Source organism: Barbatula barbatula, assembly GCF_947034865.1.
Source record: "Barbatula barbatula genome assembly, chromosome: 24".
NCBI classification, from domain to species: Eukaryota; Metazoa; Chordata; class Actinopteri; order Cypriniformes; family Nemacheilidae; genus Barbatula; species Barbatula barbatula.
Window position 1 is genome coordinate 15,088,846 of NC_136787.1, and position 27,558 is coordinate 15,116,403.

Here is a 27,558-nt window from a genome sequence, read left to right on the forward strand (position 1 = left end):
AAACACTGCCGAACTTTTCCACAAGGTGGGGCATTTGGGAGTTTGAGACCATTGGGCTGACTCATTTGTGCATTCGGGTAAAAGAATGTAATTCATGTCAGATCTTGTACATTTCTAATAACAAGTTGTCCTCAGTGAAACACCTGCAGGTTCAAGGCTTCACAATGACATTACTCACCCTGACATCACCCATTTGAGCCTGTTTTAATTGTTTTAACTGGAATTGAGCTTCATCAATTCTGACTTACATTTGTTTAGCAGTCTCTACATTTTTTTTTCTTTAATATTTTTGTAATAAATATCGATACAGACACTTATACAGAAAAATAAAGTTGTGCAATATGCCTAAATCTATTATTCTATGGATTAAACCATAGTACTCAGCCACCTTTTAATAAACATGGCGACATATCTTAAATTTGGCCATAAAATTGTCAGACGTCATTGCAATAAATGAGAACTAGGCCATGGACAGTAACAGCCAATATAGAGGAACCTAGCATTCAGCTCTTTCTTGTTTGTGGAGATGGTCAATGAGTAACTTTCCATGAGATCAACAGGGTACAACCGTATGTGTAAGCGAGCATGTGTTACACATGCCAGACGCCTACTCATATCAGTAAATTCATCCAATCTCCGCAAACACCCGGTCTCCTGTCTGCCGAGCGTCGTCCATGCGTGTTGCTGTGTGCACATGCACGTTCAAGCCTGCCCCTGTTGTGTAAAACACCATCGCCAACCTGTGAAACAAGCCCTACCAGTTTTGAAGAAAAAATGGAAGGCGCCATATCTTGGCTGGACGTCCTGTTAATGTGGCAGTGTGTACCACACACTTATTAACAGTAAGGCATTGTTTGAAGTTTGTTGTTTTTCCTGTTATGGATGCTGTCTGGCTTCCACATGATAAACCAAAAACAAGCCGGTCCCCTCGGATACGAGGACATATTTTGTATGGTGGAGTCACTTTCAGTTTGCACGTGGTTTGGGCAAATATTTGTAATTTTTTTGACTACACAGTACATTAAACACGACTGTCACAGGATTCAAGGTCAAAAATATACAAGACAACAAGTACTTTAAATACACATGATGCACTTTAATTTTCCATCAAATATAAAAGTGTGCAAATATAAAAGTGTGCAAACACTATTTGAAAAATGACAACATATTTTCTGTGTACAAACGAAGAACAAGGCAGCTTTATCAGAGGTCAAGCAGGAGGTTGTTGGCAATACTTTGCTACGGCAGATTAAGTTTATACAGACGCATACGCAGATGCAGAACTACAAAACAAACACACATAAAAAAGCCATTCACCCCTCAGAGTTCAACAGCGCTCTCTGCAAACAGAGAATTTCAAGACATGGCAATTAACAGGCTGTATGTTCCAGACAAAGTGAAGAGTAATGACAGCTACGCTCCCCATGGCACAAAAAAGGCTCGGCACAGTGGATTTGCACAGTGATGAAAAGATAAAGTGGTCTTAGGAATGAGCCAATGGCCCGAACATGAGGGTACATGGGATACGATCCTCCCCTCATACTGTCTATCCACACCTGCGATCCACCTGAGGGCATGTTCCCATGGTACGAGCCAAATAGCTTTAGAAACGCTCACCTCTAATAGAACTATTGACTTTACCATTTAAAGAATATCATTGACCTCATAGTGTTGCTGCTTAACTTTAACATGTAGCCGAGATTTAAGGTGCTATGTAAGAAACATGGTGTAAGTTGCAAATTTTGACTTATGAGAGGGTGAGCATGTTTAATATTTCATAACTCTAGAATAAAACGATATTTGGATTATGGTTTGGTTTATAGTTTTAAAACATCTGGAAAGAAGAGACTGTGCGTATTTGGTCCTTATTTGTAAATGCATTTTTCTTTATAAGTAAAGTAAGGTCTGTGATTTATATTACTGTGGAGGCTTTCTTGTTTTGTACACTATTAAAAAGTAAGTTATGAAAGTGTTATTTATGTTGTACTCGACAGAAATAAAATGAAATACTAAACCACTTAACTTAGAGGCATAAAAGTGATAGTTCACCCAAAAATACCAATTCTGTCCTCATTTACTCAAACCTGTTTGACATTCGTCCGCAGAACACAAGAGGAGATAGTTTGAAGAAAGTTGGTAACCGAACACCCATTCACTTCTATTGCATGGACACAAAACCAAAGTCAATGGGTGCTAGTTAACATCATTCTTCAAAATATATATTTTTTGTGTTCTGCTGATGTTTTTGGGAGATCTGTCACTTTAATGTATAAATAAAAAACAGCTTTTCTAAAAACCAATGAGCAAAATAACCTCACAAGTTACAAATCAACTACAAATGACTGAAAAGCTCCAAATCTTATACCGTTTTTGGTCATTTTTGTGCATGAAGGGGCTGGAGAAGGTTTTCCTTGAGGCTACATTAATCATCAATGTTGACAGATTGAAGAAGGAAATTGTCAAATCGGAGGTGTGTAACAAAAACAGGAATGGATAAACAATGGCCTGAAAACAACAGGGAGTGGACTCCGTACAAGGAAGCATGGAAAAAAATTCATGACTACACATGACTAATATATACATAAATGCATTTCCAATTCCAATCGCAACGTAACTATTAAGATGGAAAGCCAACAAGAGCCCGAACCACTGGAAAAAATACAGAAAAATCTTCCACAACCAAATAATTACAATATGTACAGTCAATCCCAATGGATATGAAGAAGCCCTCTTTTCCAGCATTTATCAGTCCAAAGTAGGAATAAGTGTCCATGAGCACAGAGAGAGATTCCCGAAAAGTCAGAGGCCACCCTCAACAAGTGGCCGTTCCACAAAGCGAGTCTACTGGGATTTGTGAGGCATCATTGCGTTTGGGACGGGTGAGTTTCAAAATCACCACTTTCCTGGGGGTGAGAGGAACCGGACTTTCTGGCTCAGATTCTGACGTGTGCTCAAGCGTGCGCTCTGGGGCGGGTTGAGGAGAGAGCGGTGCATTGTCTGCGCCGCTGTCGAGCAGGACGCAAATTATGTCTTTGTGTCCACCACTTACGGCGAGGTGAAGCGGCGTGAACCCTTTTTCATCCTGAGCGTTGGTGACCTCAGTGCAACTCTGCAAAAGCTCTTTGAGCACTTCAGAGTGGCCGCTCTCGGCAGCCAGGTGACACGGCGTGCGAAGAGCATGGTTACGACTCTGAGGGTCAGCGCCCTCTGCCAGAAGCATTTTGGTGGTGGCCAAGTGGCCATTTTGGGCAGCCAGATGCAAGGCGGTGCAACCGGTCGCAGTTTGACTTTGAATGTCGGCACCGTGTTTGACAAGCAACCTCGAAGTGCTGGTATGGCCAGTTTCTGCAGCTATGTGAAGTGGAGCGTGGAGGCCGTCGGATGTCAGGTGCACGTTAGCGCTGAGCTCCACCAGGATCCGCGCCACCCGATATTGGCCCCTCTGCGACGCCAGATGGAGCGGCGTGCGTCCGTCTGACGTCTGCCCGTCAACGTCAGCCCCCGCTTGCTTCACCAGGAGCTTCACGATTCCCAGGTGCCCTTTCCAAGCAGCCAGATGCAGCGCTGTCCAATCATCTTTACCTTTCACGTGTACGTCTGCTCCACGACTTAGCAAAACCCGTACCACATTCTCCTGTCCGTGGTGGCAGGCAATGTGCGTCGGTGTGCGACCTTGAGCGTCAACTTCGTTAATGGAGGCGGAACGGTCTAACAGTAAACGGGTCAGGGCTTCGTCTCCGTTTTGGGCTGCGAAATGCAGGGGGGTGTACTGGTCCTCATCCTTGGCATTGACATTGGTGGTTTTGCGGCTCAGGAGAATCTCGGCCACTCCCTTCATTCGCTTTTCGGCGGCCAGGTGGAGGGGCATGGCTCCGTTAACATTAGGCCAATTCGGATTGCAGTTGCTAAGCAACAGAAACTTAACGGCCTCCTCGTTGGCCAGCGCTACGGCGAAGTGAAGCAGATTGCAGGAACCTTCCAACAGCAAGTCGACATCCTGCGGCTGAAGGATCTTCATTAGCTTGGCGATATCCTCGGTGCGAATGGCCTCACAGAGTTTCTTCTTCTGTATCTCACTGGAGTCTAAAATACCAGAGAAACACAGAGAACAATGAGATAAAAGTGGAATATTGACAAATACACAGTTCCTCAAGAGCTATATGGATCTCACCCAACAGGTTTTTGAGGGACATTGTTAAAATAATCTTTAAAACAACAATTGATGTTGCTCATAAACATAATGGTACCTTGACTCTTCTCTTACCATTTTTCTCAGCATTTTCCTTCTCAAAGGACAAAGTGATGGAGCCCTGAGACGAGAAAGCCGAGTCCACAGAGGAGATGCCCGACAGTCTCTTGCTGGTATTGTCTTTGCTCTCCAGGGATTCCTCTTTGATGTTGCTTAAACTGCGAGAGAAGCCTGAGTCGATTTGACTTAGCAGTTGAGAGAGGCTGCAGTCTTTCTCAGGTAACATGGCTGACTTCGGCCTCACTGGCTTTTGGTTGTTGGTCTGCATGTGAAGAAAAATGAATCGTTTGTAAGAAAAATTATTGTAGTAATAGCTACTCAACAGCATGAGGTCTTTACCTCTGAAATCCATCTAAAATTTAAATGAAATTAAGCGGCATCTAGTGGTGAGGTTGTGACTTGCAACGAACGGCTCACTCCACCCCTCCCTTTCTAAACACTGCGGCGGCTAACAGAGAACTAAGAAATCGTCACATTTTTGCTTCTTTGCCAAAGGAGATAGGGTATTTACCCAACACGCTCTGTAGAGCAGTCTGTCCATTAAGGGCTACTGTAGAAACAACATGACAAATTCCATGTAAGGGGGACCCGCGGTGTATGTAGATGGAAATAGCTCATTCTAAGGTAATAAAAACATAACGCTTCATTATGCAAAGTCTTTCTACACCTCTGAAGACATAGTTATCTATATTATACTGCATTTCTATCCTCCCACAAAATTACACACTTGACCTTTAAATCACTTACTGTATTTTATTAAATGAAGATGTGTTCCTCCGAACATAATCTCTTTCACAAGTTTACACAGAAAACAACAAAAGACCTCTAACCATGCAGCTTGATGACATTCTTCAAGACTTCTGATTTACTGTTATCTTCGTGGAACATTCGTGCTATGCATTTTGACATGAGCAAACAAATGAAGAGTTGCCCAAACTACATTACAAAGGCCATATGTGTGACTATATTTAGTAACAGGAAACGTTCCTTTACAGCCAATAGATTAATCATAACCTATTATGGACTGAAGGGGGTGAGAATGAGAAGTGGAAGATTTGTAAACATGATATGATGTTACCTCTTCACTGGAGGCTGGGGCAGGGCAGGGGGAACAATCGGCTTCTGAAGAAACCGAAGCCCTCCGCTCCTCATGGGGTTTAGTGCACAACTCTTCAGCCTCTGATGTGATCTCTGAAGAAGATATTGTAATATTCGTTATTGATTTATAGGTTGTAGATGTCATGGATATGCAAAATTGCAACATCACTTTTGAAAAATACTTCCTTATAGAACAGCACAAGCATATTCACTTATCAAACGTACAAAGTTCAAATGTTGCTGCATATCAGCTATATCATTGAATTATGTCACATGTGATTTTTTTTAACCCAGCTGTCTCGCACATTTTGTTAAGGGGGCATTGCTGATTCATGTGTGTCAGCAGCTTGTGTTTATTAGCGGTATGATAACTGATCACATTACTGTATGTGACGCTCACCTTGAAAACTGGGTCTGGCCTCTGGAGATTGTGCCCAGCACTTCTGCATAAGAGACAGGAACCCAGAGCAGGCCTGGGGGCGACTGCGGGGGATAATCGCAAGATCTGGACGAGCCCCTTTCACAACTTTCACCATTATGTGCAGGATGTTGTTCTCCCCTGTGAAACAGATACTGTGTATTTAATATGATTGCATGGGTGTAAGAGGTTTTTGCTTAAAGATTTGCAAAGGCTAAGGTTTGAGTTTCATAAGAGTAGATCTAAAAATTGTTTCATGCCTAAATCACTACTGTAATACAGTGCAGTAATATCCGAACATGATTTCTTTCAAGTATACTCAGCACATATTAAAGACAGTACATGATTTTCTACAATTATATACATTTTTATATATGGTATATATCATATTGTTTCATTAGCAAAATTAAGGTGGTTTACTTGTCAATTTGTCCCCAAGTAGTTTTACATATTTAATGCAGTAAATTTGAGACAAATTGAAATCAAAACATCAAAACCTAGTTTGATAAATTTTACCATTAATATAACTATAAATATATGTTTTCGTATTCATTTTAATTATTTTCACTATTTCAGCTTCTATGGCTATGTTCATGCTGAGTGATGTGTTTAATAATAAAAATTGATTAACAGTTTAATGTCAATATATATTTAATGTATTTGTTATAAAATATATAGTTTATAATATATTTGATTTCATTAGCAAAATATTTGTTTTACTGTTTGATGTCAATTTGTCCCCAAATATATATGTCTTTTTTTCCCCTATATTTATATATATTTCATGCTGTAAATTGGGGACAAATTGCCGTTAAATCAGATAAAAACCTTTATTAGAAAATATTAAATCATTTTATTTCTAGTTAATAAATTTTCATTTGAAAATGACCTGTGCATGTTCTTTATCTGAGACTAACCCAATAACCGACAAAAAGGATATTAACTATATTACTTCCAGCACACCGGAAAGAAATTATCAACACGTTTTTTTGTTTCCCAGAGCATTTCATAACACTTAATCAAAAAGTAAACATCAGCGGCTAGTTTAATATCCTGTTACTTCAAGCTGCATTGTAAATGAAGACATTGATTTTAGCCTTTCTGGTTCGGGAAGGATTGTTTGGCAGCCGATTAACTCTATTCGCTGGTGCCAAAAACAACAGTCCTAACCCTCGTGACAAGAAACCTGTTTTTATCCTCACACTGCGTTCTTATAACTGCTGGTTACTAAAAAAGCCGACCCTTTCAGATTTTCCTGGAAACCACGAGTAGATAAACACACCAGGTAAACTCATCCAGAAACACCCATAGACACGCCTCCATTGAGTGCCAGGCAGGTAACTTAAGACCGTAATTTACTTAATGACGGAGATATTTTGAAACCGAATGCCAAAAATCAATGCTTTCAAGATCTGACTGATACTAAATATAGATTAAGCAACTGAGTGCCATTGACATTATACTGTATATTCAACATTCTCACTACATCTCATCTTAAACTTTAAGTTAGGTTGTTTGTCTGTCTTACCTTGATATGGCTTCTTCTGTGTGAGAATCCCCCAGATAACAATTGAAAAGCTAAAGAACAGTAAATATGTATTAGAGCATGCTGATTTATAATATGAAGAACCATTTACACAAAGTGTAGACAGGACAATTCTAGCACATAACTCTCGTATTCTCATCCAAGAAATGACTGACCTATACACATCATGTTTGATGTCAGATATTCGGTCTTTTTCAATGATTCTCTCTGGAGGGAGATAAGCAATAGTGCCGCAGAAACCATCGCGGCTCATATCATCGTTCCTGGAGAAGCCGTTCCATCTAGCCAGGCCAAAGTCTGAGATCTAAAATAGAAGGATAAAAAAAGAAAATGAGTTCTTTAAGTTTGATCCTTTTAATGTCAGTGTTATTAATTGGTTTAGTTTGTTTAGGGTGTTACTCAGTTTAAGCAAGTGTATTTTTCTAGGAGGGCACGGTAAACGCGGCCGTGCCCTACAGGTTCCCTATGAGGTAGGGAAGCCCTGATGTTTCTGTAAATGCCTGCACGCATGTGTAGGTGGGTGTGTGCCAGCCCTTCATTAACACTGCCTAGCATTAGCATGTTCAGACTGGCCCGGGATGCGTGTTTACATCCAGCCCTTTCAATCCAACATGACGATTCCCACCCATCCCTCGTGACATCTGCTTACTCATCCATGGGAAGGCTGGATATAAAACAGGATAATGCATGGGAAAGCTTTTCCACCCTCTGGGAATATTCAGGAAAAGTATGTGGGGGACAGTGAAAAGATAATAGTAGTAGGTGCACCCTCCCCCCGTGGCACAAATAATCTGACACGGCTCGAGTTTAAACTGTTGTTCGGCTGTCAGCGCAAGATTAGGATCAAATTCATCACGTTGACAGGGTGTTTTGACAAACATTACACATAAAATGGATATTCAGATCACAAAGGAACTGTTTATCTTTTCAGTCTTGGCTCAAGCTCTGTGCTACACAACCATTTTTTTAATGAACACCCTTATGAATATTTTGTTCTTAGAGTTGCAATGCAGCATCCACAGTTCAACGAAACATTATTTAATCGTTTACTCAACCATGTCATTTCAAACCTGTACGACACTCTATATGTTACAGAACACAAAAGAAGATATTTTGATAATGTGGGTAGCCAAACAACATTGGAACTGATTGACTTCCATTGTATGGACACAAAACCACAGAGACATTTCTCAAAAATATCTTATTTTGTCTTCCACAAAAAAAAAAAGAGTCGCATGGTTTTGAACGACATAAGGGTGAATAAACAATGACATTATTTTTATTCTTGCATGAAACCCCTTTAAGATGATTTTGTAATAAACGTATCTATTTTGAACATATAAATCCTATTCAATCCGTATTCAAGTGCTGGGCAAGCAAAACATACAATGCATTATTATTGCAGTCAGAAGTTGATGATTAACTTCCACCCTCTGAACCTGAATACAATGAATCAGCTGTGATCTATTCTTTGCGATGAGCAAAGAGGTCGTAACCTCTTCGGCAAGTAATGGCTGGTTCTGCCTCACCTTGACATGGTAGTGTGCGTCCAGCAGGATGTTGGCCGGTTTCAAGTCGAGATGAAGGAGCGGTGGGTTCATGCAATGCAAAAAGTTCATCCCCACCGCCGTCTCGTGGATGATGCGGAATCGCAGTTCCCAGGGCAGTGGTTCAGAGGCCAGCAGGGTTTCGAGGGAGCCCGTCTCCATGTACTCCATCACCAGTCCCTGGGGGTCGCTGCAGATGCCGTACACGGGGAGTATGTAGCGGAACTTAGCCGCCTCCATCTTCTTCGCCTCCTCTAACAGTTCAGCGCGTTCCCTAAACGGGTCAATCAAAGTCAATTATATTTATGTACATAATGTCTTTATATGGCTATACTTGTGAGGGTCCAATCCTTTTATATTTAAATATATTATGAAAATATGTTAATGACAACACAGCTTAATAATTAAAAAGATCACAAGGACATTTTTTTAGACACAAAATGGTAATAAACCACTAGGACTTATGCAGATCAACATTATTGCTTGGAAGACTGTTATGTAAAATAACACAGGTAAATGTTTTAACTGTGGGTCAAGTGTCCTCTTTGAAATTAAAGCCAGTATATCGGAAGCATTTAAAATACCTTCCTAATTCATAACTAGGTTTATGCTTTACCACAACCGAACGATTGTGTTTATCTTACATCATCTTTTTAATTACACGTAAATGATTGACACAGAGCTGCTGCCTTGTTCTTTATGTTCTTACTCAACTCATTTCATTACTAATAAGTCAGACATGCAGGCGGCATATTTAACCTGGAGTCCTAAAAGATATCTCAAAAATATATTGTGTTGAAATAAAAGGGGACAGTTAAAGGGACAGTTCACCCAAAATATTTAATTTCTAGTTCCCACCAGTGGGACTTTATTTTGTCTCTGGGACACAAAGGAAGATGTTCAGGAGAACGTCTTGAATAAAAGCTGGTCTTTTCTATACATTTAAAGTGGATGGGGACCATAGATTGTTGTGGTCACCATTTACTATCGTTCTATGAAATTACAGCTTCGACGTTCTGGTAAAAAAAAATCCTTTTGTTTTATAGTCGTATAGGTTGACGGAAAACAATGACAAAATCTTTGTCTGTAGTCAGAATCTTCCTTTATTGATGTATTAGATGGATGAGCTTTTTAATATAATAATTAGACATTAAAACAGTTCACCCGAAAATGAATATGTTACATTGTTGAGCTTCAACATTTAGATATATAGAAGATGAGAACACAAATATTTGCATATTTTGAGAATATCTTCATCGTTTAAATTCTAAATTTCTAATGACCCTTTAAGGTCATTTCCAACCTGTATGACTTTCTTCTGCAGAACACAAAAGAAGGTATTTTAAAGAATGTTGTCAACTGGAACCTATTCACTTGCATTGGTTTTGTGTACATACAATAGAAGTTAATGGGTCCTGCCGTTGTTCAGTTACCAACATTCTTTAAATTGCCTTCTTTAATGTTCTGCATTAAATGACATGAGGGTGAATAAATGACAACAGAATTTTTATTTTTGGGTGAACTATTACTTTAACGTTTATACCAAGTAGCCACATGTTTCTCAACTATTTTAACTCAAAACGTGTAAAAACATGCATATCGCTGCTGTCCTTCTAAAACCTCATGTGCCCATATTTTTTGCCATTAATATGGCAATTTTAAGTCACTCTTTGTTTTTCACTGGGTTTTGCACACATCTAACCAATAAAAAGTATTAAAAAGTGATTGTCGACGCATTATTTATTCATTTAAAAATGTTTTTCTCATTTCCTGAAAAAATATGAATTTAAACATCCAATGTTACAGAAGGACAGTGACAATATTCTTTAAATAAGCCTTTGAATTAAACATGACATCATAAATTTTGATGTTTTCTACCTAATCCTCATGCCAACCCTTTTTTTTAAACCAGCTTTAAAAAGGATCAGAAAGAAAACACCCACAACAAAAAACACTTCATAAAGACTATTAACACATAATGGTGCAATTTCTATAGGGATTGGCGAATAAAAGGTAAGCAGAGGAAAATGAAGAGGGAGTGCAGAGGTGAACGCTAATGTTCTCTTATACCCTTACCCTGTTCTGCCTCCCTTCTGAGCTAAACAAAAGCTCTTCTTTCTTAAAAAAAACCTGCTCCAGCTCGACCGGTTCTGCAACTCTACAAAGGCAGAGGCCTGATAATGCACAAGACAAAGCAAGCTTTTAAACTTCTCTCCTGTTTAGATGGGGGAGGCCAATTAGAATTCTTGTACATTGCAGATCACAGGTGCTGATAACCCGTGTTACCGATCGCATGGCGTAGCAACTCTACATGACCCCTCAATTCTTCTTTAATGACGTGACATCCTTTCACAAGAATCAAGAGCTTGAGGATGTGCAAGGTTGCTACAGTATGCCATGCCCGATGACATCTCAAAACATTGTTTGCTTGCATATTCCATTGTCAAAACATTTCCTAATAAGATTAATCATACCACCTTCTCTTGAAACAAATAAAACCGTGTTAAAAGACAAAACAATGCTTGGGCAGGATCAGCGAAGATAGAATTAGACTGAACCCTGGTTAGAAATAATACATCTTATCATGTATTCATGCAAAGGTGTGTGAGAAATAATGAAAAGGAACCAAGTTTGATAAAGATTACACAGCATGAGATGCGTTGACAAATCTTTGCTGCCTGCCTTAAAATTCTGTTATCATTAACTCACCCTTGTGTCATTTCAAACTTGTAGACTTTCTTTCTTTTGCAGAACACAAAAAGATATTTTGAAGAATGTACCGAATAACGTCGGTATGCTTTCACTGCTATTGTAAAAACCAATGCAAGTCAATGGGTACCATCGTTGTTAAGTTACCAACATTCTTCAAAATATCTTCTTTTGCGTTCTGCAGAAGAAGGGATTGATATGACAAGTGGGTGAGGAAACGATGACACAATTTTCACTTTTGGGTGAACTATCGCTTTCAATTCGAGTACAATCAATAGGACTTTACAAGTCAATCCAACTTACCATTCTAAGTTTTGGCCAGTGGTGAGTTAATATAACTTAATAATAATAATAATAATGAATTGGCTCAAGTAAAAAAATGCTTAACTTGAAGTAATGTAAACATTACAGAAATGCCGTAAAGCCAAATCGATTGTACCTTAAACTTTGAGGGCAGCAAAGTCATTGAACTATCATGCTAAAGTGCTATTCTCTGCCAAGACACTACAGTAGAATTACTTCCAAACCAAGAGACCTTCATGAAAGTTTAGGTAAATTTGGAATAGTGTACAGAATTAAACCTATATAATATAAACTTAAATACGGAAAGTTGACTATGTGAATGCAATGTATGGATTCCAAAGCGCAAGAACTATGTATAGAAGGTTACCTGGAATCAAGGCACCTATATATAGCCACTCCTCATCACAATGAAACATCAAGTTGAAAGTTTTAAACAGAGGTTGACATATTCACATATGTGAGTGTGCGTGTGTCGGTGGGGGTAATAATCATAGCCCTAAGCAGTACATTGCAAGCAGCTTCTTGACAACACACGGAGGGCCGAGGCTTTGTGAACGCAATCTTAACAAATAAAACATGAACAGAATTTATAGTTTATTTGTCATGAATATTAATGCCGTAAACATTCCCAACGTCCTACGTCAGAGAGCGAATAAACAACTTTCACATTCTGTATGACACTTGTGACCTCAAGTAAACAATATACACATGAGACTAGATATGGAATTACAGGGGTTCATACCACAATCCTTCAGATGACTGTGCTTGTGAAACGCAAACAAACACACCCACACACCTCACATATTCTTCTTAAAAGCCACAGTGAGCTGTGATAAAAACTAAATGAAATACTCACTTCTCATCGGAGTGAAGACTAGGAGGGCACTTGATAGCCAGCCATGTTTTCCACTGCATGTGTCGTACTTTGTACACCTGTCCGAAGCCGCCGGAGCCAATCTTTTCCCAACTCCCAAACTCAGAAGCGTCGAAAGTTTTCAGCAGCCCCATAATCCCTGGGGAGTACTCTGGGACATCCATTTTAAAGCGGGTTAAAGAAATCCCGTGCGATTCGAATCCTCTTCTAAACCTGACTTTTGCATATAAAAAAGGGTTGCCTGTCAAAGACCGGAGGCTTGTGAACTGTTCCTTGTTTTTTTCCTGTCTGTACAAGCTGAGTCTGTCTGGCCCTACCCTCTGTTCAGGTGAAGAGAGGGAGGAGCCTAATGACGTCATTTCCTGAGCCTTGAACACAGTTGCTCAATCTAGCTTTATGACACACACACACACACACACACACACACACACACGCATCCTAAAGGCCTGTGTTGACACCCTTGCTGGCACGATGTGTATATTGAGCCCTTTTTTAACTTTTGCATATTGTGAATCCTACACTACTTATTTTGAAGTGCCACGAGTTTCACACTTCTCAGCTTTCTGCTCAGAAAGGATGAGGATTGTATGCTACACTGTCATCCAAGCTCGAGGAATGCTAGTCATCACCCATCACCTATATAACCCAAGATGACAAGAATGTTAAGAGCGTATTTAAACCCCTGGAGAAACGCACCAGGATGTTCTCCATGGTGACCCAACAATGCCCCGGTTATGTGATCCAGCAAAAATGAGTCTCGCGTGGAATGTAAAATATAATCTGAAACATAGTAACCTATTCATGGATGAGTTGACATTAGCCAGCACTTCAGGCGATCATTCGAGTTATGATCATTTAGATAAAGCCATAGCTTCAGGGCAACATCTCCAACTTATTTTACATTGACCTCATCGAGTTTACATTAGACTGAACTGAACACCAATCTCCATCCTCAGGGGATGTTCCCATGTAATAATAAAAACGACTCACTTTGTTTACTTGGCAGTCATGAGTGACTCCATTGATTTTGAGAGATATCTAAAACAAACAGTTGAGCCTTCTTAAGAAGAAATCTTATGAAGGCAGAAAAAGCGCTTTGTTTTACCAGCTTTGGGGATGTATGTTTACATCACTAAATAAATTAAACATTTCAAACCGAAACTAGAACTGTTTTGTCTTTTAAAAGCACCAAAATACATAAAGAGACAAATTCACACCTGTGTAAAAAGGTTCACGGGATTAGATGGGTTTCACTTGGGCTCTTTGTATTGTCCGAAGGTGTCCGTTTAGGAATTTGCAATTCAGACGCCGGGGTTGATACCTTCGGCACACAACAGTTTATTTGATCGTATTCGGAGCATTTATATGCTGTAACCCAAATAACATTTTATATGATCTCTACCTCTCACTTTTCACAAAATCTACACATTTCTCGGAGACCGTTCATACTCTCTGAACCGGCGATAATTCTATCTTTGGGTCCCCCTAGTGGCCATTCGTAAGTATCATGGCTGCCGTAAAATCTGGCTACCCCACTGTCGCAAAAGGAGTTGCTATTCGAACCAGGCAAATAGGAAAACGTGGGTACTTGTTCGCATTCAAAGCGAGATAAATTACGTTTTAGGGCATTACCTTTAGCTTTATCTGAATGTATGACGTTTCGGTTAGCTATTTAAAGCGTAGTTATTTTAGGCATGGCTCTGTATATTAAAGCAGCGGATATTCTTGATAAAGTGGAGCAGAAAAAGGGGGCTGTGAAAACGCTTGTCTACGAAAGTAAATACGAAGTAAGTGTTTTTGTCCTTGCCTTTAATCTCTGCCAGACATATATAACTATATACGTATATAAGACGTAACGTCAAATTGACACGTGACCCACTTCTTCTTCCACCTCTTGATTTTTTCAAAACATGTTTTTGTCAGAATATCAAACAACTCTTTGCGCTCGTATGCGAGACACACAAATACTCATCGGTCCTGCTGGAGATCATCAACAGCACCAGCTTTCTAAAAGAATCAAAACTCCGGATCCATTTAGCGAAGGTAGGCAGCAGCATCATCCCTTAGAAAACACGTGGCTGTGTTTATGGATCATAGATGTACATTTGCGCGTGTGTGAGGACAGGTGCTGGTGTATGACCTGCTCTTTGGACGTGGGGTGAAATGTGGAGGCGCCTGGAAGATCATGATGATGAAACATCGATCCAGATTACAAGCTGCTCTGGCACGATTTAAAATCAAGAAGAAAGTGAGTCGAAATGAGGATCTTCTGCCTTCCGGTTTCCAGCAGATGCAGGGTAACGTGAACCAATAAACAGTGATGCCATCCCAACATATGTGGGGTGTTTAGCAAAATAATGTTTAAAATATGCTTTGTTATATGTATATAGTTCTTATAGCATTCCTAAACAAATCATTTTATCATTATAAAATTATTAAACAATATATAACGTATTTTGTAATTAAGAAACTTTAAATCTGCTGTTTTTTCATAACATATGTCTTCATGTTCTCTTTAGGTGACGTAATTCCACGATATGTGCGGGTGAACACATTGAAAACAACTGTTGAGGATGTCATTGACTATTTAAAAAGAGAAGGATTTACATATCAGGGTACAGCTAGTCGGTAAGTTGTCCTCTGACAAATTCTTAACAGTTTGATAGTTATCATTGTTTTTGTTTACTGATGTGTTGGTCTAAATACTGCTGCTAATATTTATTTTGTAAAGCATACAATTTGAATTGATCTCTCATCTTTATTGTCCTCTGCTTTATATTTTTTCCTTCTCAGGCTTGAAGATATAGATCAGCTGTCTGGGAAATCATTTCTCTGTGATCTTCATCTCAAAGATCTTCTGGTTTTCAGTGCAAAAATGGACTTTCACAATCACTTCCTCTATAAAGCAGGCCACATTATACTGCAAGATAAGGTGAGACATACAACACCTGCTTTTCTGCGTAATGTTAAACCTGGTAGATTTATGAAAATGTTTTTGTAGGCCAGCTGTCTTCCTGCTTTTCTCCTGAACCCCCCAGTTGGCAGTCATGTGATTGACGCTTGTGCAGCTCCAGGAAACAAAACCAGCCATCTAGCTGCCATAATGAAAAATAAAGGGTACAGCTTGTCTCTTGCCTAAGACTAAAGAATAAGGCTTGGGACATTCTTTGTTATTATTTATGTTTACATAATATACATTTTATGACTAATACAGCTTCGTCGTCTAGTATCTTTACGCTGTTTCTTCACTATTTGAACAGGAAGCTGTTCGCTTTTGATCTGGACACAAAACGCCTGTCCACCATGAGCACCCTTCTTTTGCGTGCTGGGGTTACATGTCAACAGCTGGCTAATCAGGATTTTCTGAAAGTGGACCCACAGAGCTCTGAATATAAGGAGGTTAAGTACATCCTTCTGGACCCCTCTTGTAGTGGATCAGGTAATAAACGTGAACGCATCAACCGTTGCGTTTAAAAAAATGTTTTGTCCTAATTCATCAGGAGCATTTTCTGTTTTCTCCACTGAGCAGATATACAGTGAAGGAAAAAAGTATTTGATCCCCTGTTGATTTTGTATGGTTGCCCACTGACAAAGAAATGATCAGTCTGTAATTCTAATGCTAGGTTCATTTTAACAGCGAGAAACCGAAAAGCATAAAAAAATCCAGAAAAATGCATTAAAAAAATATATAAACTAATTTGCATTTTAATGAGTGAAATAAGTATTTGACCCTTTTGCAAAACATGACTAAGTACTTTGTGGCAAATCCCTTGTTGGCAATTACAGAGGCAAGACGTTGTTTGAAGTTTGCCACCAGGTTTGCACACATCTCAGGAGGGATTTTGTCCCACTCCTCTTGGCAGATCCTCTCGGCAGATCCTCTCAAAGTCATTCAGGTTCTTAGGCTGACGTTTGGCAACTTGAACTTTCAGCTCCCCCCACAAATTTTCAACGGAATTAGGTCTGGAGACTGGCTATGCCACCTTGCAGGCACTGCAGGATTTCAGTCCTTGACCTGGTGTGTTATCGATTGTTTTCTTGGTGACTGTGGTCCCAGCTGCCTGGAGATCATTAACAATATCCTCCTGTGTAGTTCTGGGCTGATTCCTCACCGTTCTCATGATCTTGCATGGAGCCCAAGACCGACGGAGACTGACAGTTGTTTTGTGTTTCTTCCATTTCCAAATAATTGCACCAACTGTTGTCACCTTCTCACCAAGCTGCTTGGCGATAGTCTTGTAGCCCATTCCAGCCTAGTGTAGGTCTACAATCTTGTCCCTGATATCCTTGGACAGCTCTTTGGTCTTGGCCATTGGTAGAGAGTTTGGAATCTGATTGATTGCTTCTGTGGACAGGTGTCTTTATACAGGTAACAAACTGAGATAAGCATCACTCCCTTTATCTCAGCTCTTTACCTGCATAAGAGACACTTGGTAGCCAGAAATTCTGCTGATTGATAGGGGATCACATACTTATTTCACTCATTAAAATGCAATTCAGTTCATAACTTTTTTTAAATGCATTTTTCTGTCTCTCACTGTTAAAATTAACCTAGCATTAGAATTATAGACTGATTATTTCATTGTCAGTGGGCAAACATACCAAATCAGCAGGGGATCAAATACTTTTTTCCCTTCCTGTAGCTATATTAAGCAAGGTCCGGCACTGTTCTTGTTTTAGGAATGGTGTGTTTGCGTGATGAAGCATTACAGCCGCAGGAGGACAAGCGTCTGCAGTCGCTGGCTGCGTTTCAGCTGCGCTGTCTCAACCACGCGCTGCAGTTTCCTCAGGTGCAACGTGTTGTGTATTCCACCTGCTCCATTCACGCAGAAGAGAACGAGAACGTGGTGTCTGCCTGCCTGCAACAGACCCCCGGATTTAGGTCACATACTCTTTTTTTTTTAAAGCGTCTTGGTTTAATATTTGATTAATATGATTAGGATGGTATTTAAACTAGTTTGTCTCTACCTGTAGATTAGTCCATCTTCTTCCAAACTGGCCCGAGAGGGGTCACGACCCTCTCAAACAGTGCCTGCGTGCCAACCCAACAAAAACACGGACTCATGGTTTTTTTGTGGCCTTGCTGGAGAGAAGTTCCCCGCAGAGAGAGAGTGAAAACATCCTGACTATGTAAGTTTGTTAGAATGTTGCTATTTGTATTAGTTATTAATTGGGGAGAAGCATTGAGATGCTTTATTATCTGAAAGTATGGTGGTCAAGTTAAAAAAGGTTTGCAAATTGTAATATCATTTTTGAAGGGGATATGACCCCATAGTTATTTTTTTATCGTCACAGCACAACATTGCCAGCTGGGGGTGAGGAAAAGCAGGACATACAGCAGTCTAGTGCACCTGTAGAGCAGCAAGAGAACCTGGAGACTGCGAGTGAGCATCCTACAAACCCAGGCACAAAAAAGAAAAGGAAGAGAAACCGAAAGAAACAACATCTAGAATCATGAAAGACTTATCAGCTTTTCTGAACTTCCGTTACACGGTTGTTGATGCCCCTGAGCTTTCATTAAAATGTGATGGGTGATGTCAAGATTGCCTTGACGTTCGTATGCAAATGATATTTTTCTGCCTCACTAGAGTTATTTAAAACCTCTTAAAAGGAGCAGTCAAAAGAGCATGTTAATTATTTGTCATGCAGTAACAAGCACCATTTGCAATTAAAGTCAACTTTACAGTTTTATTGAAAACCAGCATGTCATTATCAGAACATCAAGCAAACACAGATCGCAGTCTGCTCAATTCACGCTTCGGGGGTTAGCGGTGATGCCATTTACTCACGAACACAAACTGGGCATTCACCTACAGCAACATATGCAAAAACATAAAACAACAGCTGTCAGAACATTCACGGCTTGAGAAATCCAGCTCTCATCTCAACACACGTCTCATTTTCTCAACAGTCTACATGTCAAAAAGTTATATTTTTGGGGGATTTCTGATGATAAAGGAAAACTCAAAGCTACAACACCGGCTGCATTAAAAAACAAAATGCTTGTTCCCCATTAATGTCCGTAAGTACATTTACCAGATTGAAAACATGTAAAGGGGTGAACACAAATATTAAAACTTTAAAATAAGGGTGCTTCTTGTGCTTCCATATTTGTGCATTGTAATAGTAAATAAACCCAGTGTTACATAACAATACAAGTATGTTGAACGGATGTAAAAAACAAATATAATTTAAATATGACTCCCAGGGTTTATGTGTCCATCCAATGTTTGACAGATTCCCATTCGGGAACATTTTTAAAACATGCTAATTCAATCAGAGGTTGCGTAATTGCTATATTTTTGTATAATAAACACATCACAAGCATGCATAAACCATAAGGATTCATACAAAGCCAGGAATGGTTCATACTAAATTCAAACAGGGTGTACATGCAGAGACAAAAATTGACAAACAAAAATCTTTCAGGGCCGTCTATGATAAATACATAATGAATGTTATTTTAAACTTTCTGCAAAAAAGCAGCAATTATGCTGAAATTCACACATTCTTGGGAGTATTTAAAATTTCTTGTTTCTTTTTGCATATGTGATCATTTGCATAATGATCATCTACAGTCAAACTAATTTTCTAAAGCATTTATTCCTTTAAGTATGGTCACACAAAGCTGCACTTCTGCATGAGGCTAGTTTGAATCTCTCCTGTCAGTAATAAAAAAATCATTTGAACTCTCCACAATGTCTACAATCTCTTACTTTTGCACACATCATTATGAAAAAACTGGTGTCTGTTTCTCAAAGTACAAACCAGACATTCATAATACACAACCAGAAGCAAAACACGCTAAGGCACACTGCAATAAAAAAAGAACTGAAAAAAGTTTCTGTGAAGATTACAGCTACAGGTTAAGCGTGAAGCTACATGGCTATATGTGGTAAGTGCAGAATTGACTTATTTCGGGGATAAATACCAGTAACTTAGATAATAAATGAGACTTCGTAAAACACCTTAGGTGAGATACAAATACACATTTTAAGTGGAGAGGTAGTACAACGGCCAAAAAGCATGGAGGTGAACATGTTAGGCTAAAAACATCAGCTTTGGTTTCAAACAGAGAAGTCAGTGCATAAAGTATAAATGTGATGACATCAACAGGATTTTTCAACTGTCTCTTTTAGATGAATGAGCAGGAAAAAGTGAAAAAGTTATACCGTTTATTATTCAGCTCAATCCATTCACTCGGACAGAATTCTTTTAAATGAAACCGGTAAAATAATCACTCTTGAGGACGTTTGGTGAAAACTCTTAAGCATGTCAATGATCAAAAGGATGACAATTAAGACTCAATTAAGAGGAAACATATGTACTTGATCTAGAAATGACGTGCATCTGATTATGCATCTACAGCCAAACATAAACAAACACAAAGTTCAAATAAAAATCCATTTCTTTCAACAAACCTGGATTGCATTTCATGTTTAAGTTTAGAATTGAAAGTCTTGGTCTTTCATTTCTTCAAGTATAACCCATCCAGTAAGTCATCCTTCCAACACAGGATCTCCTCATCAGACAACTCCAGACTCTATGAGGACCATTGATGAGTTTCAGTGGACGCACCGCCATCAAGGACCGGGCAGCCCAGCCCAGCCCACGAGCCTTGATACTACACACCTGACCAGCCCTGGCAGTCTGAAAGGTTGTAGAGGTGAGATTGGTCTCAAGGGTCTGATCGAGAGCCTTGTTTTGCTTGGACCAGCAGTTGCATCTGGGGCAGGTGGGAAAGCCAAAGTAATAGTAACAGAGTCCAGACAACAATGATGTATGGTTGAAGGGGCAGGTCTCAGATCAGTCGTATCACTTCTTCCTTTGTTGCCTGCGTGCTTGCAGTCGACGTTGCCCAGAGGGTTTGGAGCCCGTTCCAATGGAGAAGGTGGCTGGTGAAGCACCTAGAAAATATAACTTAAACGTTTAATATTCAAAATGGAAATTAATATTTTCTATTCTGCCAAAGGGCAACTGACTTATTTTTCCACTATTAAAAGGTGCAGTGTATAAAATTTAGCGACAAAGCGATGAGGTTGAAAATTGCATCCAATCACCCCACCCCTCTCCCCTCCCTTTCGAAGCACTACAGTGGTGACACAGGACTAAGATGTTGTCACGTTTTCTCTTCTTTGCCAAAGGAGATAGGGTATTTATGAATTGCGGTCTCTAGAGCACTTTGTCACGTAGAAACAACATGACAAATTCTGTGTAAGTGGACCCTCGGTATATTTAGATCTAAGTTATAAAACATAGCGCTTCATTATGCAAAGTCTTTATACACCTCTGTAGACTTATGTATATTATAAGGCCTTTCTTTAAATAGATCGTCCAAAACATTACACACAGCACCTTTAAAGTATTTGCACACATAAGAATTTATCGTACCGAAGGGTGAAGCGCCCACAGCACCAAATCCTGGAGTTCCAGGACTTCCAAACGGCATCGACATTCCTGGAGATCCCTGGCCAAAGGCGGGGGTTGACGTTCCTATAAGAAGTTTAATGTTTGCATGTTTAACAAAGGTTTGTTTTGCCAACTTCCTCTTATACAACAACATTATCTTCATTAGCCAGACACATTAGGCAGCAGACCACAGTGCTGCGAACCAATTATGAAAAACACAATTCACTTTGCAAGTTTGACACAATCTGGTTATACCAGTGGTTGCTGGGTGGAGTAAGGCCAATCTTTGAACGATTGCTCACAAAAAATGTTTTCATCATTTACTCACTCGTGTCATTCTAAACCTGTATGACTTTTGTCTACAGAACACAAAAGATGATATTTTGAAGAATGTTGGTAACCAATCAACATTGGGCAGCACTGGCTTTCATTGTAGACAAAACCACAGAATTATTTTTCAAAATATATTTTGTTTTACAGTCAAATACAAGTTTTGAATGACATGATGATGAATAAGTGATGACCAAGTTTTCATTTTGGGTGAATAATCACATTTTCTGTGAAATATTGCAAAAATTCTCTAATAATAATAAATCAATCCACTTACCAAAAGAAGGTTTGTTATCCATGTTGTTAGCACCAAAAGAAAACCCTTGAGTTTGAGCTGCAGGTGCAGGGGTTCCAAATGGCATTCCCGACATCGATGCTCCAAAGTTAAAGCCTCCAGAAGGAGGCGCAGGAGTACTTGGTGCAGGGTTCTGAGTGCCTGTTGAGGCTCCTCCAAAACTGAATGTTGGAGCTGGGGCAGGAAGAGGGGCAGCAGTCTGTATAGAGGCCCCAAAGACAGGAGCTGCAGAAGGGGTGGTGGTGTTACCGAAAGAGAAGCCAGATGACGCTGCGCCAAACGTAGGCTGACTGTTAGTCCCAAATGCAGGTGCGGCTGTGCTGGCGGCTGCCCCGAATGCAAATGCCGCTGCACTGCTATTGCCACCAAATGCAAAAGGCTTTGATGCAGCAGGGGTCTGCTGTGTCGTCGCAGGGAAGGGTGAGGCTGACGCCGTAAAGGTTGAACTTCCAAAAGTGGTTTGCGTAGTGGGGGCTGTTGTGGTTGTGGTGGCCAAGCCTAACCCACCAAACGGTGTGGAAGTTGAATTCTGGTTAGCGGACAGCTGGCCAAATGTGAATGAGCTTTGGGTCTGCGGAGCGGGTGCAGGTTTCGCAGTCCCAAATTGGAACGCAGAGGTGGTGCTGCTAGCTCTGGTTGTAGTGGTGCTCAGCGCAGGGGCAGCGGTCGTGGTTGCCGCAGCTCCGAACTGGAAAGTGGCGTTAGCGGCAGGAGCCGACGTTGTTGTTGCGTTCCAGCTTCCAAACAGAGATTGGTTGGGAGCGGTGGAGGAAGCCGGCACCGCCGGTGGCTGGGTACTGGTTAGTCCACCAAACATGCTGCTGGTTTGTTTAGCCGGAGTAGCAGGGGTTGACATCGTTGAAGCAGTGGTCTGCCCAAAGACACCACCGCTTTGCGTGGTGCTGCCGAATAAAGGTTTGAAGGTGTGCTGAGTGGGTTTAACCTCCACTGTAGAAGCAGGGGTCGTACTTACTGCGCCAAAAATGGGCTTAAACCCAGACGACATAGGGTTGCTGATGCTGTTTGTTGACAAGGTGGGACCAACCGTAGCTGTAGATGCAGGAGTTGCCATGGGTTTGATGAGGCTGAATAAGCTTCCTCCTCCTAGAGATGACGAGTTGGATGGTGATGGTTGAAGAGGTTGGGCGAGGATTTGAGCGAAGGCAGAGGGCATTGAGGTGGCTGGCTTAGACACAGGTGTCGAAATGGAGGATGGTGTTGAAAGCAAAGACTGTAGCACTGTAGGGCTTGACTCAGATTTTATAATTCCACCAGAGTTTGTGGAATGGGCAGGTGTGGAAAGACTTGCAGAAGAAACTCCCAGAGCTGTTTATGGAGTGACAAACACAGAAAGTTGTTACTTGCATGAAGAATAAGCAGTACAACAATAAAAACATTACATCAGTGAGACACACCTGCAGTTGTAGATCCCAGAAGAGAAGATGAATTGAGAAGTGGATTATTCTTCATGTTTTTTAGGGACTCCAGCAGAGGGTTGGAAATACTGGAGGTGGGGGCAGCTGGGGTGCTTGTGACAGATGGGCCTGAAGTGAGGGTCAGAGAAGCAGTACTGACTACACCAGGTGTGGTGAGGTCAATGGTTGGCGCAAGGGATGCGCTAGTGGCTGGTGTCGTCTCAGACACAGGTTTAGAGAGTGAAAGCAAAGAGGGAGCAGACTTTGCAGTAGGTGCGCTCTCAGACAATAAGGTTATGGTTGGATTAGAGAAGAGGGTTAAAGAGGGAACTGGTGCTGGTTCAGAGGCTGGAGCTGGACTCTCTGGTTCTGGAAAAGTTAAAAATAACAACGATTGGATTTTGGTTCACATTAAAATTCCTGAATACTTAAATGAGGCATTGTTTCAACATTTCAAGCAGCGCTTAATTCTGATGGGTCTGATATTAGAAAAAAGAACTAACCAGGTTCTTCCAAAACCTTCTGTATCTGTGTGAGAGCTGCTTTCTTCTCCATATCCAGATCTTTCACTGTGATGGTGTAGCCAAGTTCAGGAGGAGGTGGCTGCAAGAAAGAAACATAAGTAACGAAGATGCATTCACACATCACTATAACATTCATAATGCACATCTATGGTAAACTGTTCTGTTACTTACTAATGAGATCTGATCTCCTCTGTTTGTGGTAATCAGCTGGATTTTGCGCTTGCGTTTACCACTGCCACCAGAGTCTGATGTTGCAACAGGTGCTTCAGACTTTGGAGTGAGATTAGCTATAAAACAAACAACCAGTTTTAACAAAGTTGTGTAGTATTAAATATACAATAACCACTGTCAGTTAAACAAACTCACTCAAAAACTAACAAAACAATATTTATTATACAGACATAGAACTTAAACCATATTTAAAGACGACTTATTTCCTCACCTGTAGCAGGGGAAGGGTCAGAGCTCTCCTTATCGGTTTTTGAGAAGCATGTGAAACTCTGTGAGCTAACATCATCCTCCCTAGAACACACACAAAATACAACATTAACCAGGAGTAAAAAAGGCCTAAGAGAATCCTCGATGAATAACCTATGCTGCTATTTTTCAAGTGATTTTGAAGGTTATCGTTATTTAAGGGAACCAGTCCCGGTAAGCACATACCGCGCTTTTTTAGAAGCCCTTTCTGGTGTCTGACAGCGAGATCCTCCTGGGCTTGTGAAAGGAGAAAGACTAAGACTGGATGCTGCCCTTCTCTAAAAAAGGAAAGTGAACAGATGTTAATAAATTTGTGTTTTTCAGCATTTTTCAAAAGATATTCCAAGACTATGGATGTTACCTGTGGATAACCCTGCGAGGAGCTATAGGAACTACGAATAGGGTTTCGAACAGATCCAGGCACTCCGCTGGGAACAGGACCACCACTCACAGAACTGATTGAGGAGGTTCGAGATCTCTTCATAATGGACTCTTCCATGACAGAAGAATTAAGTCCTCTCTTTAGACTTCCCGGTCTGAGAATGAAACAAGACAATCACTTTAGACACTGCAAGACACTGCAATCATAGTGTGATAGATTTACCCAATGGAGAACAGCTATTAAATGGCGCTGTTCCACTGCATAGAACTGCCCGTATGGTAACATTTGGGGGGTTTTCCACATGGTACAGTACCAAGTACCCGATCCTTTTTTATTACCACCTCGCTTAAGGTCCCAAGTGTACTGTACTGATACCAAAATGTGACATTGTTACACAGCAATCATAACCAACGTCATTGAATTAGCAACAAATGAATTATTTTGGAGTACGCCGTCGAGCAAACCAAATGATTATGGTCTGCTCTTTGCGGAGTCGTACTAAACCTAAAGGTACCCATGCAGTGGAAAGAGCCATAAGACTAGTACAAGAGCAATGGTGACCTACTTTGGCACAAGCTGAGAAGGAGCTCCATTTGCAAGAAGTGACTCAAATGCTGATTGAGAGCTTCCACCGCTGTCATTTCGCCTGATAAGACAAAGTTTAGGTGAAGATTGCAAAAACATACAAATGTAATCTTTGTGTACCTACATAACATGTCAAACTGTAACAATCATAGAACATAATTGTTATGAGATTCTTCAATATTCATGTGGCACATTCGCACGGAATAAGTAAAGCCTGCAATTTTACTCAAATTTACAGACTTATTTCCCAGATATGATGGCAAGGCTTTGTGAATAGTTTGTATTTATCGTCATGTATAATGGTAGGACTGTCCCTGTCCGCAAATGAATCCGGTGATTGTGTTCCGGGATCTCCCTCTGTATAAGAGTTTCATGAGAGAAATAAAAAAACGGGAGACTCCCGACCAAACGGCAGTACAAATTAGAAATGACAGATTCACCCGGGATTAACAATTTCCGCAATTATCACAAATGATTAGAGGTCCCAAGGCAATACTTATCCCGTGCGAATAGGGCTTTGGAAAGCTTCTTACTTTTGGTCACATACATACCTCCTTTTACTCTTCTGCCCGGATGCACACTTGTCGTCCTCATCCACCTCCCTCTTCCGGCTCTCTCGGAGCACACTCAGAACAGTCTCTCTGGAGCAAGGGTCTGCCTGTGCCCCGATTCCTGGGGATGTGCTGGCCACCGGAGAGTTCAGGTGGTTAAAGCTAAAAACAGATAAAGAAAGAGTGTCACACACATTCAATCTGTATTTGTCTGTAAACATACAACATTTCAGCAGCTTTAGACTCAAGGAATCTTCGATCAGATATCCTAACCGGACCACAACCAGAAAATAAGTGACTCACAATGATGATTGTGTTGAATCTGGTCTGGCGATCTTTACGGTGACCGGGCTGTGAACAGTTGGGGAGTTTCGTTGGGTGAGGATATTCTTCTTACGCAATCCATCCCACTTCGCAGGTGGCATGACTCCGATGGGAGACGTCCCCGTCTGCTGGAGTGGGTAATGTCTGTGGGGGGTGATGGTGAATCGATTCACAGTGCCCATAGGTTCCCTGATGACATGAAACATTACCAATGGTTTAGATCATCAAAATATCAATCATACAAGTTTAAACAAAGTTAAACATGTATGTATTCTTTCCAATATAGAACACAAAAGATTTTACTTTGAAAATGTCTCGATGGGTTTATTTACCTACGTAAGTAATTTTGGGCCAATGTTATTTGGTAACCAACATTGTCCTTAACCAACAAGCTTTAACAAGACAATAAGTAAAACCAGTGTGACACACGTTAAGGAAATCATCTTGCGAGTCATGTGAAGAATCTCAGTTGAAGAAGTAATTATATGTACAAACAACGTATTTGCTCCTATGTAAACGACATGTAAATGCTGTGTAAGAAAATCTATTCTTCCTTTTGCAAAAGCAAATGGGGTAAATGTCACCTCAAAGGTATCAAAAGGTCATAAGTCAAAATGTCATGAGGGAAGCTTTGTGGAGCCCAGTGCGTGGAGTGTCAAGCGTCTAAACGGGTGTAGGAGGAGCACTGCGCCTGACCAGGCCAGCAACTCCCACATTTTCAAATCATGGAGGGAAAAACACGAGAGCTAAAGCGTGCAAACTTGAGGATGACAGATAGTCCATGTGGCCAACAGTTAACGTGAAACATTCAAAACGATCACAACCATTCAAAAACTCCACGTGACATTTAAAAACCAATACAGAGACCAGCCGCCGCATTTGATCATCTAACGTTATAAGACAAAGCGATTTATTTAACGTTACCCGAATGACAGTCTTTTGTTAGGGGTGTGTGCAGCATGGTTAGGCCGCGCGAGTCTCTCCCGGAGCTGTTCTCTTGGGTTGTTGAAAGTCCCAGATCCTCCAGCGACCCTCACTGCTTGGGAAGGACTTCCCTCAGGCTTTGCGAGGTAACTTCCCATGAGTATATCCCGAGGACTGAACAATGAATCACTGAGTGATTGGTCTCTTCTATAGTACGAGCCCACAAAGTGTCTATCGCTGGGTGACGCGAAGGAATTTCGCGCATCACTTTTACGTATCGTGTTTCTGCCGGCGCCCGGGACTCCGCTAAAAGTCCTGCCCGGTAACCAGCGCAGTAGAGCCGGTGGAATGCGCAGTCCACGTCGGGGATTGAGGCCTAGTCTCTCGAACAACTGCAACTCCTCCGCTTTGTGAAAGTAAACGACGCCAGACGCGACAGAGATAAAAAGTATGTACAAGTAAGCCGGTATGTAGCTCAAAACGAGTAAAAGTAAAAAGAGTGACAACACTGCACCGGAGATAACGACTAGCCGCCGTTTATCTTCTGGAGACATGGCGGCACCGCGCCGCCGAGTGAAGATATCCCATAATTCCCTGC

The 27,558-nt window shown here is 40.8% G+C and overlaps 3 protein-coding genes across 4 annotated transcripts; 1 reads left to right on the forward strand and 2 right to left on the reverse strand.

Annotated features, from left to right (window-relative positions):
- Nucleotides 1–1,073: 1,073 nt before the first annotated feature.
- ripk4 (receptor-interacting serine-threonine kinase 4) lies at nucleotides 1,074–15,024 on the reverse strand. Of its 2 annotated transcripts, XM_079448687.1 has the most exons (9): nucleotides 14,885–15,024; nucleotides 12,727–12,957; nucleotides 8,841–9,132; nucleotides 7,467–7,615; nucleotides 7,294–7,343; nucleotides 5,748–5,906; nucleotides 5,328–5,440; nucleotides 4,265–4,511; nucleotides 1,074–4,083 (listed from the first exon to the last, which is right to left on the reverse strand). In XM_079448687.1, exons 1-9 carry the CDS (start codon nucleotides 14,929–14,931, stop codon nucleotides 2,813–2,815), a joined length of 2,559 nt encoding a protein of 852 aa, XP_079304813.1. In that variant the 5' UTR covers nucleotides 14,932–15,024; the 3' UTR covers nucleotides 1,074–2,812. The 2 variants fall into 2 exon arrangements, with proteins under 2 accessions (XP_079304813.1, XP_079304814.1); XM_079448688.1 differs by lacking the exon at nucleotides 14,885–15,024 and having other exon boundaries at nucleotides 12,727–13,034.
- On the forward strand, nucleotides 14,258–19,438 carry nsun5 (NOP2/Sun RNA methyltransferase 5). The gene is made up of 10 exons (XM_079448689.1): nucleotides 14,258–14,531; nucleotides 14,668–14,787; nucleotides 14,870–15,041; nucleotides 15,264–15,372; nucleotides 15,538–15,676; nucleotides 15,746–15,861; nucleotides 16,005–16,183; nucleotides 17,425–17,626; nucleotides 17,719–17,874; nucleotides 18,040–19,438. Exons 1-10 carry the CDS (start codon nucleotides 14,439–14,441, stop codon nucleotides 18,200–18,202), a joined length of 1,449 nt encoding a protein of 482 aa, XP_079304815.1. The 5' UTR covers nucleotides 14,258–14,438; the 3' UTR covers nucleotides 18,203–19,438.
- On the reverse strand, nucleotides 18,409–27,558 carry pom121 (POM121 transmembrane nucleoporin). Its single transcript, XM_079448686.1, has 13 exons — nucleotides 26,961–27,558; nucleotides 26,016–26,225; nucleotides 25,713–25,874; nucleotides 25,142–25,222; nucleotides 24,556–24,730; nucleotides 24,381–24,472; nucleotides 24,160–24,239; nucleotides 23,889–24,004; nucleotides 23,697–23,796; nucleotides 23,194–23,562; nucleotides 21,761–23,104; nucleotides 21,136–21,237; nucleotides 18,409–20,651 (listed from the first exon to the last, which is right to left on the reverse strand). The coding sequence occupies exons 1-13, from the start codon at nucleotides 27,512–27,514 to the stop codon at nucleotides 20,560–20,562; spliced, it is 3,477 nt and encodes a 1,158-aa protein (XP_079304812.1). The 5' UTR covers nucleotides 27,515–27,558; the 3' UTR covers nucleotides 18,409–20,559.